The 18,190-nt window shown below is 43.2% G+C and overlaps 2 protein-coding genes across 3 annotated transcripts in view; both read right to left on the bottom strand.

Annotated features, from left to right (window-relative positions):
- Positions 1-751: 751 nt before the first annotated feature.
- LOC306796400 (interleukin-13 receptor subunit alpha-1-like) lies at positions 752-6,680 on the bottom strand. The gene is made up of 10 exons (XM_079295294.1): positions 6,449-6,680; positions 5,277-5,413; positions 4,577-4,733; positions 4,381-4,474; positions 3,941-4,116; positions 3,659-3,792; positions 3,413-3,554; positions 2,399-2,498; positions 1,905-1,989; positions 752-1,823 (listed from the first exon to the last, which is right to left on the bottom strand). The coding sequence occupies exons 1-10, from the start codon at positions 6,519-6,521 to the stop codon at positions 1,725-1,727; spliced, it is 1,197 nt and encodes a 398-aa protein (XP_079151420.1). The 5' UTR covers positions 6,522-6,680; the 3' UTR covers positions 752-1,724.
- A 1,007-nt stretch (positions 6,681-7,687) lies between these two features.
- Positions 7,688-18,190, bottom strand: part of dock11 (dedicator of cytokinesis 11) — a gene marked incomplete at its 5' end in the record, with an annotated part of 52,879 nt that continues 42,376 nt past the window's right edge. For both annotated transcript variants that reach the window (XM_079295676.1, XM_079295677.1), the window contains 10 exons: positions 7,688-9,110; positions 12,679-12,817; positions 12,953-13,053; positions 13,444-13,634; positions 13,766-13,976; positions 14,236-14,382; positions 15,184-15,297; positions 15,960-16,082; positions 16,450-16,556; positions 17,457-17,514. In XM_079295676.1, coding sequence (XP_079151802.1) covers positions 9,021-9,110; positions 12,679-12,817; positions 12,953-13,053; positions 13,444-13,634; positions 13,766-13,976; positions 14,236-14,382; positions 15,184-15,297; positions 15,960-16,082; positions 16,450-16,556; positions 17,457-17,514 — 1,281 coding nt within the window. In that variant the 3' untranslated portion in view covers positions 7,688-9,020. The remainder of the gene's footprint in view (positions 9,111-12,678; positions 12,818-12,952; positions 13,054-13,443; positions 13,635-13,765; positions 13,977-14,235; positions 14,383-15,183; positions 15,298-15,959; positions 16,083-16,449; positions 16,557-17,456; positions 17,515-18,190) is intronic.

Here is an 18,190-nt window from a genome sequence, read left to right as displayed (position 1 = left end):
AGTATTTGTTGTGTAAATAATATATCATATCAAAATTGATTGTAAAAGTGTTTTAAACATAACATGAACATTCATGGTAAAGTTATTGATTAAACAAAGTACATTTAATGTCAAATAACTTAAACTACCGCCAATTTCACCGTATTTCTGATTTTAAGGAATATATATATATATATATATATATGACACTCAAACTTATAAACACCAACAAGCGATAAAACTGTCAAATGTATGGTTCATTCTTTTTTTGTCTTATCATTTTATATATTTCTTAAGTTTATCTCCAAATTCTATTTTCTTTTAAAATTTTAACATCTTTTCAGTAAAAAAAAAAGTAATGTGCATTATAAATGTTGATGAATTCCAGCCAAATGGATTGTTCATTATTATTTAGAGTTTTATAACAGATCCATTACGTATCATGTTAGTATGAGTCAGTAACATTAGTAAAGCCATTAGCTAAAACTCTACAATCTCTTGTGAGGGCTTGGGTTGGTCTTTTTGTGGGTTACTTTAGTAGAAATGGTGAACAATAACAATAACACATCCCGAAGCAGTGACCTGCACACTGACAACAAAAATCAACCAAGAACATCTGGAAGCTTGTTGTAGTTAGTTTGTTTTCTTTGTTTCAGGATTCTGAATTACACATTTAAAGTAGCGTTTCCTCGTGTGGGCCCCACGAAGAGTAATGGAGAGTAGCTGCTACCTTGGCAGTGGCAGCCAATCACAACCGAGCAACAAACATGTTTCACTTTTCTTTATTTTCATTAAAAAGGCAGCGAGAATCATCAACAATCACCCAACAGAAAAGTGTTGGTAAATGTACCAAAGCAACAGGAGATGGCTCCCTTCCTTCGGTTTGAGGAAGGAGTGTGTGACGAACGGTGATTTGGCGTTTTGGATTTGGGTGTGTCTGTGATGTCAGAAAACCAGCCAGCTGACAGCCAAGCTGCTCTCCGTTTAACTGGTGCTCAGGTGCCGAAACTATGTTCTCCTCCCAAAACAAGTTTGTGTACAAAGGTTGAAAAGCCAGAACACCACAGGCCACATTGTCAGGATCACTCAATTACAGAAGTATGTGCCTCCCACTTATTGCTTCCTGCCCATTGTCTAGTTGCCATGACGGCAGTCATACCGGAAATTGCTTGTCCTTCCTGCAAACGAGACTTTTGCGGTGGCAAGACGTGAGCCTCTTCCCATTGTTACTCTCTCGTCATCTCTTCCATGTGTGCAGCAGATATCCAGGGACACAGCAGCCCCTGCTGGGACACTTCCCAGTAAATACAGCCTCCGCTGGCCCGCAACCCGAACACAGGCTGGTCTCCCTCCCCAGTGATCAACGGGAGGATATCAGCACAGTGCGGCCATGGAAAGCTTTCTTGCCCCGGTAGTATTTCCGGGTCCACAGCCTGGTGGCCTTTTATTGTTGTTATGGTTGAAGGCTGCTCCAAAGATTCAGTGCATTTCCTTATCCAGGCCTCAGCAGCTGGACATCTGCACTGCCTTAAGAGAGTTCGCTAAAAGCAGCTGAATATGTTATTTGCCGACCTCTAGTGGTTCAAGTTGTTCCCTGGCTGCAGTGACACAGAGTCAGGTCGGCACAGCTCACTCCATCACCGCACCCGACAGATGTGCAACAGACTTTAGAAACGTTCCTCGAGGAATTGGCCCAGAGTGCGAGTCCAGCTGCACGGCAGGCTTTTGCAGCGTACATGCACGTGTCAGCAGTTGAGCGGGACGACAAGGTTATCGGTTATGGGGTTGACTTTGCAGGATTCAATGGGCTCTGGCACCGGCGTGTACAAACTCCCTGCTGTGGTCTGCAAAAACAGAACAGGGTCAGGAGTGTGTGTGTGTGGGGAGAGCGTACACGTTTTTTTTATTCCACCCCTAAAACATACCTTAAGTTCTTTGTTTCCGTTAATCATCATGTCCTTGAATATGGCTGAAGGATCTGGTATGACGGGGCAGATTATGGCGCTGTGCCTGCAAACAGACACGATGGCAGAGATCAGAAAAACCAGCACACTACGTTCCCTCCACCACAACGGGATATCGAGAATACGGCAACAGGCAGGTGGTGGTTTTCTTCTCAAAAACCATTCCAGATGCAGATTATTAATGAAAGTAGAGCACTTTAATGTCTACAGGAGATATTTAAATACCATCAATTACTTGGAGTACAGTGGACATTCCTTTATGACATTTTTCTCTTTATTGCAGCTCCACATAAAACACTCCCTACCTCTGCCTGAGGGCGAGGCTTGTCAGTGCAAGGCAGGTCCCTGTGCTGCAATGAACTCATGTTTTCGTCGTTGCACATAGATACGCTTTACAACATCCACTCATTACAAATAGATTGTGAAATGTACTTTGTGCCGTGTGCAAAACGTACCTCCTGAAGCAGTAGCAGGACAGAAAGATGCAGACGGACAGGATGACGGGGAGGACGATGGAGATCACGGTCAGCGTCTCCTCAGCGGGCTCGTTGGTACCTGCGGTCATTCAGAGTAGATGAAAAGTGCATACAAGTGAGCAACACGAAGTCCGAATGCAATAGTTGCAATCAAACGTAACTTATTTGTTTCTCATAAAAAACAACGGATAATAATGTTTATGTGCAGAAAAAACTCCAAGCATTCGTGGTGGAATGTAACTGAGTACATTTACTCAAGTATAGTACTTGAATACCACTTGAAGGTACTTCTACTTTACTGTGTCATGTGTTACTTTTCAGATTTCTATTCTTCAACCCCTTCCCATGCAGTGAAAACTACGGAGCTCCTGATGGGTTGATTTTGCATTTGAAGGATGAAGTGTTGATCCAGGACCATTACACATCAGAGTAAAACACGGAGGGAACATTTTACAGCACTATGATGGGAACTTTTACTTTAAGTCAGATTTGAATGCGGGACGTATAGTGGAGTGTTTTCACAGTGTGGCATTAGTACTTTTGTCTAATAGAGGATTAGAATGATTTTTCCACCAAACATGGCTCTAATAGAACATGAAAAGCAGACAAACCGTGAGAATAACTGATGGCAACCGATACTGGCTCTTACTTGCACTTCCTCCCTTTCTGGCTCTTCCTTTGGGGAAGTCTTTGGGAAAGTCATTTAGTCATTTTGACACACTAACAGCCAGACACATCGTTTTCGCGGCAGCATAAAATCCTGTATGAGTTGATGTCTGTTCCATTTTTTAAAATAATGTGGAAAGTACCCAGTGAAGACTCTAAGGTACAGCATTGAAGCGTGCGAATCAGTGAATCCTACGACAAATATACTCTGCAAAAAAATGTCCTCCTCGATATGTCATTCAGTATTGAATGACTTGATGTCGATCTTGTTTTAGTGCACTTAATAAAGTGCCAAGTCATCGTCACTATAATAGTTCGGACACTTACCAATAGATACGGCTTTGCCGCGTTCGCTGAAAACTGTCTCGCAATAGCGATGAGTCTTGACGCTGGACCAGAACTCGTAGCGGCAGCTTTTATCGTAGGGGATGAACACAGGCTCTCCCTGTGTAGTGTAGTCATGACACTCCTAAAACAGGAAGCAAACAAAAGAACAGTCTTGGAATCTGACCGGTGTGGAGAAACTTTGTGACTTCCGAATTCTAGGCCGAGCAGTTAAAGTGAACTACTTACTTCGGAGTGACTGCATTTCTTGTAGCACACCGTGTATGTCCAGCTGCAATTTACTCCAATCTTTGGGTGCACCCAGCTCAGTTTGAGCTTATCGCCTTCTTCTTCTACGACGCTCAACACTGGTGGATCTATCACTGAAGTGTAAAATGACAACAAAAATACATATAAATATGTGTTTTTCACTTGCACTTGGCAGTGCAAGTATTTGAACAACAAATGTGTTACATTTATCTTAACAACGCACAATGATATAAATAATAAACTATTGGAGATAAAACTGACTTGGTGCAATTTTAGAGGTGCTCATTCCAGTATCAGCAGTATCAGTTGCAAAAGACACGCAGATGTCATTCTTGACTCCATCAGCTGTCAGGTAGCAGCCATACCTCCCTGCACCGACGTAAGTCTGATCGCACTCTCTTAGAGGCTTAATAAGTTCCTTGGTAAGTCCACAAATCCTGCAACGACAAGATGGGCAGGTGATCAGAGAGTATTCCTTCAGTCGCCACGAGATGTTCACGAAGCTCACAGATTACCTCGTGCCCATTAGCATCTGTGCGGGCCGAGCTCTTTCGTGATTTCACTAACGTTCCCCGTGTTAACAAGCCTTCACTGGGCAGGCTAAAACAACTAGCCCCTCAGAACAGCATCCATTAAAACTGTACTGCACATCACTGGAGACATACAGGATCTCCTCTATTTCCTGTCGCTGTAATTCTCACCTATAGGAGAGCTTAAGAGCCGGATTCCCTGGGATCCAGGAACAGTTCATTTCTCTTGTCCCGGTGATGATACATTTGATGTCCTTCACTTCAGCTGCGCAGTGCAAGAACAAAGACGGCACATTATAAGCGGCAAGATTCAAATCGGACTTGAGGGCATCGTCACGGACGCAGCGGACAGCAGTCTGCTTCTTACCTCTTGGTTTAAGGGTTCGAATGATTTTGCGCACCTCGGTGCTCTCATTCTGACTATTACAGTCTTCAACAGTCCAAATGAAGTATGTCCAGTTGCCAGAGCCCGTCTCTTCTGTGAGGAGGGTCGCTAAGAAATGTCTTGATTTCACGCACACATACTGGAGGAAGAAACAACACGGGCTCTAATGACGGTTATGCTAACACATATTGAAACACTCCAACCACCTCGGGATGGAGGTCTGCTTGCAATTACAACGTTTATCGTCAAGTTGCTTATTTGTTTCTCATTGTTTGTCCTCATATTTAAACATACATTTGTGTGATTTCACAGTAATTCAACGTTTGTTTGCATAAGTGTGTGGTTGCATTTTTAGCATTTAGACAATGGGCCTTGCACGGGGCCCGGTGAGTATATATTACTGTATTTAGACATTTTATTTAAGTGTGCGCTTTGGCATCACAACAAAGAGCCTCGTAATAATCTACGTTCAAAGGCCGTCTCCCAAAATAGTTTTTTTTCTCAGTGAGAGTGAATGAATAAACCAATGAATAAATTAAGCAATGCATAAATAATCATAATAATTAATCGTCAAAAAAATACATAAATTACATTATGTGAAACCAAAGTGAAAAAAACAAGTCACCCACAAATAGACAAACAAAAACCCAGAGAGACCCCGTTAATAAAGCAGGTTTCCTACACTCTGTGGGAGGCCCAGCTCCAGGCGGTATTTGTACCAGACCTTCCCGTCCTGCAGACCGCTGGGCTTCTTCCAGGTCACGTTCGCAGTGAACGCGTCCACCCACTCATAGGAGAGCTCTGTCGGTGGAGGGAGCGCTGCTCGCGAGACAAAAAAGGGGAGAATCAATGTCACCTGAAGATTGAATTAATAGCACTGTTAGAATAATATAATATCTGTTAAAAAAAAATCATCATAGCAATAGCCCCAATAATCAATGAATTAATTTGTTCATTCTTTTTTAATTCACTTCCGTTTGAACTGGACGGTACACCGCGCTCAAGTGGGCTGAAAAGTGACGCACTTTGTATTTTTGTTGCGCGACTATTTTACGAGCATGGTACTTGATTGGTGCGCTGTGACTAAGAGGAAATACGGCTTTTAAATCTCTCACGAGCGCTCTTTCTTCGCAAGTTTAGTGAAAGTACCATAGACTCCTATTATATTCACGCAAGAGAAGTTTCCTTTGACCGCATTAAAACAAAATGATCTCAGTGTAGCAATGTAGTGAAAATCCAGATAAAATCACCTGTGAACTCAACAGAAACGTTTTTCTCAATAGACTTGCTGAACTTAGGTACGATAGGGTCAAATGAGCTCTTATTTTATTAAGATATAGAGAAAATCACAGTATGAATTGAGATTACAGTAAATGTATCTTGATCTTTCTCAAATATAGTGTGATAAATTGAGTAAATACGCGTTGACATGGGAATGTCCTCCCAAAAAATAAAGAAATACAAAAATCGCACTGCAAAATAGTTTCCCGTCCTGACAGATCCATGAAAGCGGGAAAAGTGTCTTTGAAGTATTTATCTTCGTGCGTACAAACTACTTACAGGACAGGGAGCCCAAAACCCCGCCGCTACATGGCCCATTTAGTTGAGTCATACCAGATGCTATTTGATACTATTTGATAGAAATAGCATCAAACAAACATCCAGAATGACAAGTCACAGGTTAATAGCTCAAACGAAGAGAACGATGACAGCTCACTATACGGGTTACAGGTGCGCCATTAACGGTCGCTAATTGAACTTTTGTATCAGCTGCGTTGTCTACTAAAGCCCTTAATTTATAAAGCTCAATTACGGTGTAATTACGACGAGAATGCTGGGTAATAGAGTATTTACCTGCTTTACAGTGGTGAACCATGATGACGGCGGTAAATGTCAGGAAGGTGAAAAACTCCGCAGTGAAAGTCATGTTGTCTTCGTGCGTCTGACCGTTTGTTATCCCGTATGGAGGCGCGTCAACTCCAATTGACCGTTCATGTCACAACACAGGCAAATACAGACGTTATGAAGTCTACGGTGGAAAATAAAACGGGGGATAAAAACACACACTCAGGGAAGCGAGGGAGAGACCGGCGGCACCTTGACGGTCTCTCTGGGTGGCTTCGCGGTGTCTCCTGGGAACAGCGGGGCGGAGTCTCTGTGAGAGTGGGAGGACAGGCTGTGATGACAGGAGACCAGTGGGAACGTCCAACCTCTTCCCAACAGTACCGGTGTCCCACGCGGAGACGTCCCGGCAGTCCGCAAAAAAATAAAACACGAGTGTCAAAGAGTGCGACGTTAAAAGACGCTGCCCGCGTGGCTCTCCTGACCGAGGCAGAGATCCTAAGTGTAATGTCAGAAAACCACAAGTGTCCAACCGCGTCTCCAGGAAGTCGTCAGGCTCCAAGTGGGTCTGTTAATCGATAAGCTGATTAACTGCTAATGGCTTCATGCAGCGGCACAGAATGTACTAACACGAGGAAACATACAGAGGAACCACATGTCATCTGTGTTGTTTTCGGCTACACTTAAAGATGAATGACAAGCTTGATCTACTGTATAAATTACTTATTTTTTAACTTACCAACACCTCTTACAAGAAGACATACATTTTGTGTGTTTGTCCCAAATAGCTGGAAATCTTAAAGGAGTACTTTAGCAATTTTGTACAAGGTTAGTGATAAAGTTCAACGCAGCAGAGGCCAATATGTCCTAGCTTTCAGCCCTGTAGTAAGAGATACAGGTAAGCTCCATAAATGCTGGATCCTACACCACCCATAATGCAACACAACGTTTATACCTAAAGTGCTGCAGGGATGACATCATTTCGAAGGTCAACTCCAGAAATCAGCGTGACACTGGATGTCATGGAAAAGAGCATTTTAAGGATTCCTTATTTATGTTAGCGTCAAAGTTTGGATTAAACTCCATGGCAACATCTGAGAGGAAGACCTCGTGAAGGTTTTCATCGTTGTTCTCTAGACTCTAGAGAACAACGATGACTAAATGGACCTTGTGGTGAAACTGGTTTGTCATCCGCTGTCTCCTCAGTCAAGAACGAAAGGATCTCCATAGTTTATTTTTCTCCAGGTTTTATTGGAAAATGTCTTTACAAAGTAATTTTGACAAGCAGCCGCACTTCAGTACACAGCGCAATTAAAAAAGAAAAAAAAAAAAGAAGAAAAATCTCTCTGCTAGGACAGCTTTGGACTGACGAGTCCAAAATGTTACAAATATAGATACAGTACGTACAAACATACAAGGGTGCAGAATTCACTTTACAGCATGGCAACAAATTATGTACATTTTGCTTAAATATTATTCATCTTATCTGCTAATTACAGTGTAGCACTTGTGAAATACTGTAACTAACCAGCGCGTGATGACGGTCTTATTACTGGGGGATGGGGGAGTCTCTTCAGAAGGCAAAGCACAAAGGCACTGGATCTTAATGAGAGGAGCTCTTCACTTGCTCACTGTACTGAAGTCAATACCATCGCCGTGTCCCGTTCACATTAAATGAGCCCACAGAGAGAATTTTGTTTCACTGATTGTACTACAGCTCTGATAGAATTCGTCATCTTCTCTGGTATGACATTATTTATTACCTCTAATACAACATTGTTATCACCAAGATACTTTGTTTGCTTTTTTACATATACAACGTAACCCTTCTTAAGAGCAGCTTTATCACCCTGAGGTGTGTCCTTTGGAACACACTGAGAAGGCATTTGTCACGACGACAAACAGGGCAGTAACTGGCCTGGTGCTCGCTTGAAGCTGCTGCTCTTGAGAGGTCACTTATCCGTTTATCACGGCCCGACTGGAACGCGCCGTGCGCCTATAAAGCCCCTCGGCTCGACTGAGTACCTCGATGCTTTGCTGCCAAGTTGGCGTGTTGCTCTGCCGGCAAGAGCCCGGCCAAACGAAACACAGCGGTACAATGAGAAGATGCCGCTGTCTTCTAAAAGTCGACTCGAGTAGTAAAAAGGAATTATGGAGGAAGTGTGATGTCCTGCATAGATCTGAAGGGCAACGATGCAGAGAGAGAGGACAGGAGGAGAGAAAATACTGCTTTAGCACAGTGTCTCCCTGTGAAAAACAACAGTCTATCCTGCAGATTGTCACAAAGGAGGAACAAAATAAAAGGTGCAACATTTCGTTGGTGCTGCTGCGATACATTCTCCGAAACACTGCTGCCGTGGGTTTGAATGCGATCCAACTCCTGTGGTCTTGCACCCCGATCTTCTGCAGTACTGCACGTACAGCAAGAGGAGCGGAAGGTGGCTCCATTGGCATCTTCGCCACTGTTGGGGGGGGGGGGGGGGTTTGGCAAGCGTAGCTGGGCGGACGTGAAACTGGGAGCCACCCCCTCATCCGGTTCAGGTCCTTAGGGGAGAAGTGAGAGGGTGTGCATGTGGGACAGACATCAGCCCAGGTTGGTGGCCGTCCCGCTGATGGCACGGAACACATGGAGGGAGTTTTGTAACAGCGAGCGCATCATATCTTCCTGGTAGATCTGGAATCAAAGCAAAACACAGTTCACAGGGGTCTCTCACACTCACATTCACACACACACACACACACACACACACGGTGAGATGTGGATCAACATGAAATAGACGCTGAATGTACAGTTCGTGACTGTTGTTTGTACAATGAAGTGCAAAACAAAGCTCTGAAAGTATTTCAAAATGACGTCACCACTGTGTCCTCGTCGCTGCATGTAAAGTCATGTTGCCCTCGCGTTATTTTGTTTTTTTAAAACTCGAAAGTATTTCACTGACGTCTGACTGGTTTGCGCACGTTCTTTGCATGTTGCTTCACTTCATTGTTTTTGATCATCGTTCTGTTTGAATGGCTGAATATATCTGGGGTTACGATGTGCTTATAGACACTGTTTTAGCGCGGTGCATGTAAAAGTCTACAAAGTGAATCACATCCGTATGTCTTGTTTTATTGAATTCATGTCGTCGCGCCTCTTTAAGTCGGCACTTTCACTTTCACTTGACTGCGGGACAGCTGTTGAAACTATGTAGGTCAGACTATCTGATCTGGCATCCGACTTCATCCTCTCACATCAAAGGCAACATTTAAAAACACGGTTATAATCAGCGAGCCGCTAAAAGAGATCTGAATCCAGAGGATACCATGTGATGGCTTTCCTTGTCGAGGCTGCTTGAATGTGTTTTGTACGTCTGGGAAAGTGTCACATGTGGAGCTGTATCTTTAACGTGTTTGTACATTTCTAGAATGGAACTGCACGAGGATGAAATGACAATAAAGGAATATCGCATTGTATCCTACGTCTGATGAAGGCCACAAGCTGAAATGCACCTGTCCCACAATACAAGTGTTTCTTTATGCTATTAAGTGTTGCTGGAGTTTTTAGATTTATGTTTCCTTTCTCCATGTAGGTGAAGTCACTAGGGTACTAGTGATGAAGATGAACACTGTCTGATATGCATTAAATGCACGGTTGGTAATCTTGAGAAACTAGTAAGAATATGCCACATGTTTAAAAGTCATCCAGCCTAAAAACCCGGCCCAGTGCTGCCTTCTCTTTTCCAATGCAAGCAGCTAGCAGCACCCGCCCCTTCAGGCCCTTTGTTGTTTTTGAAGAAGATTACTCATGTACTTTTAAAACAACAATTTGCAACAACTGTAAAAGCACACTGCTTCTAGCTGACAGGCATTCATCCGTGCCATGTCGGAGCGTAAACAAATGACGGTTGAGTCTCCTGCAGCTCGCCATAGAAGTGATTCACATGAAAACCCTGCAAAGCCCTCAAAGTCAACTTCCGCGAGACCGGTCAAGCTTGGTTTCCATCATGCTACTCCTCACTCTGTTTACATGTGGTTTTGTCCAGGATATTGATAAGATACACAATTCAACGGTTTAATCGTCGGCTGTTCAGTTGATACGCCCGCTTCAGTTTATGGCCGACTTGTGGTGGGACAGCGACATCTTGCATTTAATCCGCTGCCGATTTAAACGGATCAATACGTTTCTACCTCCGATCTATACGGAACATTTGGTTCTTTGCAGTTTTAGAATTCTTCTTCTTCTACGCTCCAGAAGAGAGGGATTTGGCAACCACACCTGCATGACTTGACACAAGGCCTAGTTTGTTTTGGAATAACCGAGGCAGCAGCAGCTCTATCACCAGGACGTAGGTTTTACATGCGGCGGCCATGCAAATAAACATTTGATTAGCGGCATATGTCATTTGCATTGTTGTCAACAACACATGTGGTGCCGGCATTCGGCCACAATCATACGGCGGCGCTCGTCGAAGGACTCATCCTCTGAATGCTTTGTTCTTTTTCAAAGCATTTTAAATGGCTGAATATTTATTCTCACTAGTTTGTAATCAAGGCCTCGAGTAATGAATCACCTATTTCTGCAGACTCCCCATTTTGACTGCTGCGTTATTATTTTTTGCATCCGGATGAATGTATGTATTTAGATTACCATCTGAAGGAATGAACTAAGAAGGTGCACATTGAGAAGTAATGGGTTTCAAAAAGGACAAAAAGACAGATGGAGCTTTAACACACCTCGTGATCACATTACCTGTTTTTCCTTAAAGCTAATGGCCAGCACAATGGAGAGAAAGAGGCAGACCAGTTAGTTCAGAGCAGCTAAAGTGATATCAAATGTCAGCAGGCAGAACAACACTGCTGCAATACAGCCACAACACATTGCACTGATGGGAAGAGGACAAAGTAAACATTGTCAACGAGCAACAGTGAAGTATCCCCTCTCTGTAAAATGATTGCCACATGATATTATTGCACACACACACACACACACACACACACACGAGGAGAATCAGCTCAATTCTATTGACAAGGATTTTAAGAGTTCCCGCAACTCATTATGACTCACTCCAAGTCTCATCAGCGAGTCGTTCTATTTTTGACAGCCGCAACCACATTAACTGGAATTCGCTGGAAGCTTCTAGACACGCGAGGCATGAAATCAGACCTGCTTCATGAAATCAGACCTGCTTTCATGAAACCTAACCAGCAGGGTTGATGCGGTGATAATGGCTCTTTCTGTGCCCGTGATGAAAACAAATTGACTGTGTGTGTAGTTGTGGAATGGAGAAACCATGGTGATGGACACCAGAATTCAAAAAGTCAATGCTGAGTGTATGTGCAGTTAGATTTGTCACAGTTTCCATTGTTTGCATGTTACTGATTCCACACGAGGCTCAGTGGACGATAATCTTATCAGCATGCCTTTAACATGGAGCCTGGCTGAGTAGAATGCAACAGTAAAAGCTTTTAACTGTGCTGATTGTCCCTATAGTGACTTTACATATCATCTTGGAGGTGTTACATTTTAAATTTAATATACTAGAAAAAAAGCGCATGCTTCTAGTGCATGCGAGTCCCAGTGAGCGTGCCCCACCCTCCGGTTGCCCCTCAGGTAAACACTGTGTGCTCTGTCAGCACTGCTGCTGTTGTTCACACTGTTAGCGGCTAGGCGCCGGCTCAGTCTAGCCATGTGGAGGCAATCCCTCAATCATAGAAATGCTCTGAATTTGGAATTCAGCACCTTTGAAGAATTCGCTTCACCCAAATTACAAACGAGTCACTTACCGCTTGAAGTATCTATCCATACAGATGGTTCTGGTTGTATTTGTCCAGATTTTGAGATATTTAAATATCTAAGTAGATCCAATGATACCTGTTTTATAGTAAGGTCTGAGGATTACGTAGAGCAGCTGGGACGTTTATTATTTTGTAACCCTGTGAGCAGTATGGATTAACTGCATATGACATGATTACATGAGCGCACAGTGACTATTAGCCCCATAACCACAACGTACTGTAGCATCACAACAAATGACTCAACACATCCAGCATGCTCCAGTGAATAAAATACTGGTTTTTCAAATTAAGCAGGAAAATGGTTTGATAGTGATAACGGCTGAGTGGCCACACAGGAGGTCTGTGTTTGATTTCCAGACCACTGCAGCAGCCTTTGTGACCAACTGCACATCAAAGCAGAGCTAAGTGTTTGTGTAACAGGGGTGTAACGGTACAAAGAAGTCCCCCAGAAAAGGTGAGAGTACCTGCTCGTGGATGATGTCGGATAGCTCCTTCACCATGTCTTTGAAGTTGGCCTTCAGGCCCTCATGGTACTCAAACTGGTCCTCTTTGATAAGACGCTCGTTTATGTCCAGAGCTATACTGCAAGCCTGAACAAAACGCCTGCAATCATCAAAAATAAGATGACAAACTTAATAACAAACTCAAATGACTACTTATCAAATCCCTCATAATTATTGACCAGAAATGAGGAAGAAGTAACAATGCAGGAAATAAACAGAATAAATCCAACAGTACCTGAAAATGTCCTTCAGGTCTTTCACTTTCTTGATGCCAGAATGGTTGGATTTGCTGTCATCCAAGAATGCTCTGGCATAGGCCATTGGACCTGCATTCACCTACAACAAAACATACCAGAGGGTGTTAAGCATTCCCGTACGTCACTGATCTGTTTCCAGATTAGCGTTGGCACGCAACATTTTTGAGTGACACTCAAATACTGATCCCAGCCCAGCTTTACACAATGTTTTGCCATGTGAAAAGAAACTGCAACTAAATAAATTGCCAAAACGTGTTTCACCCGTTTTCCCAGGTGAAAGAAAACCGACTTAGAAACATTACTTTCACCTGTTCTCATCATCAACACAGGAGAGAGAACCATTTCGATCAGACTTGGAAAGTGGATCACTGGAATTTCTCAGGGCTTCCGTGCGTTTACCATGCAGGAGTTGTTATCACGCTATTTGATCTTTCACTTCGCTGTGTCTCTGAGCGACGGGGACCTTTACCTGCACAGAGACGCAGCCCTGCAGTTTGAGCTGCAGTTGGATCATGTCCACCTCCTGGCTGGAGCAGAGTTTGGTCAGCTCTGCCGTTCGCGCCTTCATCTCGTCGATGGCCACTTCCACCGGCTTGAGCTCCACCTGCTTCTCCCCCAGCACCTCCACACGCTTCTTCACGTACGGGAAGGTGTTGGCAGCTGGAGATAAAGCGCGCAGGCAAAACTGGTTGGCTCTAGCATATGCCCATTGTGACAAAATGCAAGAAAATGTACGTTCGACGCGTTTTACGCATTTGTTAAGAGACGACACAGAAAAGCAAGTCATGTACTTGTGAGCACGCTCCTCCTCTTGCACTGCTCCTCCACCCCGCCGTGTTTTTTGCCCGACAGCGTGTACGGCGTCTCGAACACGAAGCGGTTGATGTTGTGGCACTTCTCAAAGTCGGTCTTCTTCTCCGGTGCCTCCTTCTCCTCAAAGTACGACTTGACGAACGTCACCTGGACGTAGGCGAACTTGGCGTCCAGGTCTTTGGGGTTTACCTGTGGGAAAGCAAACACCTTTAATGAAATAGAATTGCAAAAGCACTACATTTCAGAGACGGATGAGATAGGTGAGGCTCTTGTCAATTGATGAGTAATAGTATAAATGTCATCCAAGGGTAACATTCCTCTTGTTCAAAGACTTGAGGTCAAAACACACATTGCTTCTTCACGCTCCACTGACTCGCTTCAATCATTCAATCATTCTCATCAAGGCGATTTACTCCCAACGTCTCCTTCCTCCATTTCTCTAATGCACCTTGTTTGAGTCCTGAATGATCTTGACGTTTTCCGGCCCAAACTTTTCCCCGTAGAGTGACAGCAGCCGCTGAGAGATTTCGGACAGGCCAGTGAGTTTGGGCTCTTTGTAAATGTACTCCTTCCCGTCCTCCTCCTCGAAGAAGCCCTGCACAAAAACACACACGTTCACTCACGAAATATAACGACAGACAGTCCGTCGGAAGCCTTCTGGAAGTAATGTGCATCAAAACGACGCATTTAGTTCAGTCATGAGTCCTAAAATGATATTCTTTCCTCTGTGTTTTCAATACAAAATAACTGAAAGTGTCAAAACCATTAAAAAGATAGCGTGATTCTGCCTTTCTTCTTTTTGCCTTCTTGCACAAGTAGAATGCAACACATTCACCACATTCAGCCTAACTTGCACAACACATTTGCATGCCACATATCCTGAAAGTGTCTGCTGACTTCTAACGTCCCTGCAGTTACACAACTTTATTACATCCAGTCTTGAACCTGCTGGTGAATGTGCTATCACACATATCTCTAAATGCAACCTTTGCATGGCGAGTTACAGTGTTGCACTCAGTTTCAAAATATTTTTTCGAATCACAGTTTTGTCTCTCTAATCATTTCACTCATATTTATGGCATATTTCCATAACATATCCAACAAAGGGTTTTAAAACATGCTGATGCAATCACAACAAACAAGTCTTACTGAACATCTTGCTTTGTATTTGCACGTCTTTAACTGGAATAACTTGCCCGACGACACCAAAACAAACAAACAAAAAAACCGACACAGAGCCACATTATGTCTATTTTTACTTTAACTTTATCCTCTACGCCGTATTTCAAAAGCTTTCTGGCAAAGGTGGGCGTTCACTCTTACTTTTAGTTCTGACATAATATGAGACTATTGGATCTACATTCTAGTTTAGCCAGCCCTTTAGTGTGCACCTCACCTGTCCGTAGAAAGCCACTCTGAAGTACGTCCCGAGCAGCCTGCGTCCTGATTGCATCACCTCCATTATCTTGTTGTAGGCTCTGTGCAGAGTGTCGTACAGTCGACTTAGTTTCTGGGAAAAACAAATAAGATGTATGGCATCAGAGTTGGGTCTATTTTCTGATTGTTGTTTTTCTAGAAATAACTGAGCCGTGCCTGCAGGAACATGCACACGCATTGGAGTTATGCAACATCCCATCAAACAAAGAATTACAAAAATGAAAGACATTTTCTCCGTTCACGTTAGACAAGTATATGTCTATAGGTGCTATTACAGACTGGCGGGCCCCGTTTCTCCTCCAGGATGGGTGTTGGGAGGCTCATGGCCCCTGTGCCCCCGACCTTTCCCCGCCCGGATGTTGTTTACAAGAGCAGCAAGGAAGAGCTATTTAAAGCACTCGATAACAACCGAGTCGTCTTCTCAAGGAGTGAGAGAGTCCCATTAAATGTAGTGAGAATGGTCACACTGGTTGCGTGTTGAGTACGCGGTTACGTTACTTCTGAGACGCCAACAATCCTGTGAGTGCAAGTCAACAGGTCCCGGGAGCCCGGGAGTTTAATAATGAGTGGAAAATGAATAAGGTAAACTCTTCACACCCGTATTTATATGAAGAAAATGTTTCTACAAACCAAAGTCCTTACATCGGTGTGCAAACGTGGCTTTCACAAGCACACGGACGGATCACTTTGCAAGAAACAGTGGCTGCATGTTTATGTTGATCCTGAGATCTGTACCTCATACTCGAGGCGCTTCTCGTAGGTGGGGATGATGAGTTTGGCGATGTGCGTGATGAGCTCATAGCGTTCGGCTTTCCACAGTGCCTCCACGCAGACCTCGAGGTGTTCGACCAGGACTTCCTAAAAAAAGGTTTGAAAAGTAAAAAACGGATATCTTTTTATCCACATTAACAGTAGCATCAGATCAAACAAATAAAATATGAATTAGTTATGTTATGTTAGTTTAAACCTGGGTGTTATTGGAATACAGTACCGATAGCAAAATTATGCATTTCTTTTAACTTTATTTATGTGATTAAATATAACACAGTTATGAATCTGACCGGACATTGGAGCTCGGTGCTACGTGCACATTATTTTTTATCACTACCACATTAAAGTGTTGAGTTTAGATACCAGCCCGAGTTGGGAGGAAAATGTAGAAATCAATGACAACCAAGCCAGTTGTGAGGTAAAATCAGGGGATCTGTTGCTGAAGTCACTGCACCTCAGTGTAATAGACATCTTGCATTCCGGTGTCTTCCCTCATGGCAGCTTCCTCTTCAATATTCAAGGTAATCTTCTTAAAAGCTGCGAGGCCACTGGGGAACAACTCTAATGAGCAGCAAAGACAAGGTAAACAAAAAAAAGAACTGGTTCACAGAGATGTCCTGAAGGAAATGATCTGCTACACACGGTATTTCATGGATGTAAGTTGTTAGGTTGCAACATCACAGCAACTGGCCCTAAAACAATGAAAATCCAAATGGGAATCTGTACGAGTCATGACAAAACATAGTCACCGTGGCCTAGTTGTGGTTTGTAGAGACACACCTCACAGAGAAATATAGAATATAACTTGGTAGTTACGAGACTAGCTCATAATGAATCACATAATAAAAGCAGAGACACTGCTGCCTCTGGTCTAGATGCCAAACACATTTTTTGAGAGCGTAGCAGGCAACCAACTGATGTTGCACACCCCATAAAATGTCTCTTGACATTCCTCAAACATGAGAGCCATTTGCTTTGTTTTTACTAGATGTCACTGTGCCGGTGTGGTCGGTCTGAGGAGTGTTTGCATGCTGTATCCAACGAAAGTCCCCGAACAAACTGGCATGTCTTTTATCCCCTGTGCAGTCAAATCTTCCTGGCTAACCACAAAGCTCTATAAAGAGTGAGTGTGTTTCCCAGTGAAGGGTAGGTGTGTGTAGTTAGTCACGTCCTAGGTAGGTGTGTGTCGGTTAAAGGGACAGTTCACCCCAAAATCCATGAATCTAGATCGATTAAAAGCACTCTAGGCAAGAGGAAAAACATGTCTTAGGTGCTTCCTCAGCAAACTTTTATTTTGCTTGATGGTTCAACCAACTGGGACTTTTATTAATGCTGCACACATTGCTTGGTGTTTAAATACAGTGTAAGCCACAAATGGAGGTAAAAGCGTGTGTGTGTGTGTGTGTGTATGTGTGTGTGTGTGTGTGTGTGTGTGTACAGTAGATGTGGGGAGGGCCTTACTTTTCCTGTAGAGGTATTCTGCAACCAGTGCAGCCACATGAACGTAGCACATGGCCGCCTGTGGAGACAACAAACACAGCAGAGTTAGAGAATATTCCAGCAGATCAAGAGCTGAAACATGCAGCTCTATAGGAAACTGAAAAAGAAAACCCTGGCACAAAGGTTCATCAGTTCTTAGTCATGCAGTCATTCCCAAGTGTCCCGTGTCGTATTCTAAAGGCATATTTTACTCACTACTTATAATGAGTAACAGGGAAAAGATCTTTTTGTGTACAAGAATTGTAAAAGTGTGTACAATAAATACAAACAGTATAAAAAATAAAAATCTGAACAAATAAAAGGAAGCATAAAAAACAAAATAAAAACAAAAACAACAGAATATAAAATAAAAACAAAACAAAAAGGACATTAACCAAAAATATATAATAAAACAGATCTAGGGTTTTAGGATAGATTTGCTGGTTGCTGCGCTGTCATCTTGTCTTTCCTCTTAGCTTTGTGTGTAATAAAACCGGTAAAATAAATAAATACACCTGAACTCAAGCCATCAGTATATCCACTGGACCACCCAGGTTCAACCTCTGTGTCAACCCTGACCTCTGACCTTCCTCTGGAGTGGAACAACATCATCTTCCTTCAGTAAAACATCACATTGTTATGACAACCTAATTCTAGTAAAGTAGCAGTAGAGTACAAAGCTTCATTACTCAGCTTTACCTCTGTATCAGTCTCCC

Source organism: Melanostigma gelatinosum (assembly GCF_949748355.1).
Source record: "Melanostigma gelatinosum genome assembly, chromosome: 23".
In the NCBI taxonomy this organism is placed as follows: Eukaryota; Metazoa; Chordata; class Actinopteri; order Perciformes; family Zoarcidae; genus Melanostigma; species Melanostigma gelatinosum.
Note: the sequence above shows the minus strand (reverse complement) of the source record. Positions and strands in the feature narration are given on the sequence as shown.

Coding starts and splice junctions, on each gene's coding strand:
- LOC306796400 (XM_079295294.1), bottom strand. CDS start 6,521: ATGACTTTCACTGCGGAGTTTTTCACCTTCCTGACATTTACCGCCGTC. Junction 4,734..5,276: donor AGCTGGGCCTCCCACAGAGT/GTAGGAAACCTG, acceptor TTCTTCCTCCAG/TATGTGTGCGTGAAATCAAG. Junction 3,555..3,658: donor AGAAATGCAGTCACTCCGAA/GTAAGTAGTTCA, acceptor TTCCTGTTTTAG/GAGTGTCATGACTACACTAC.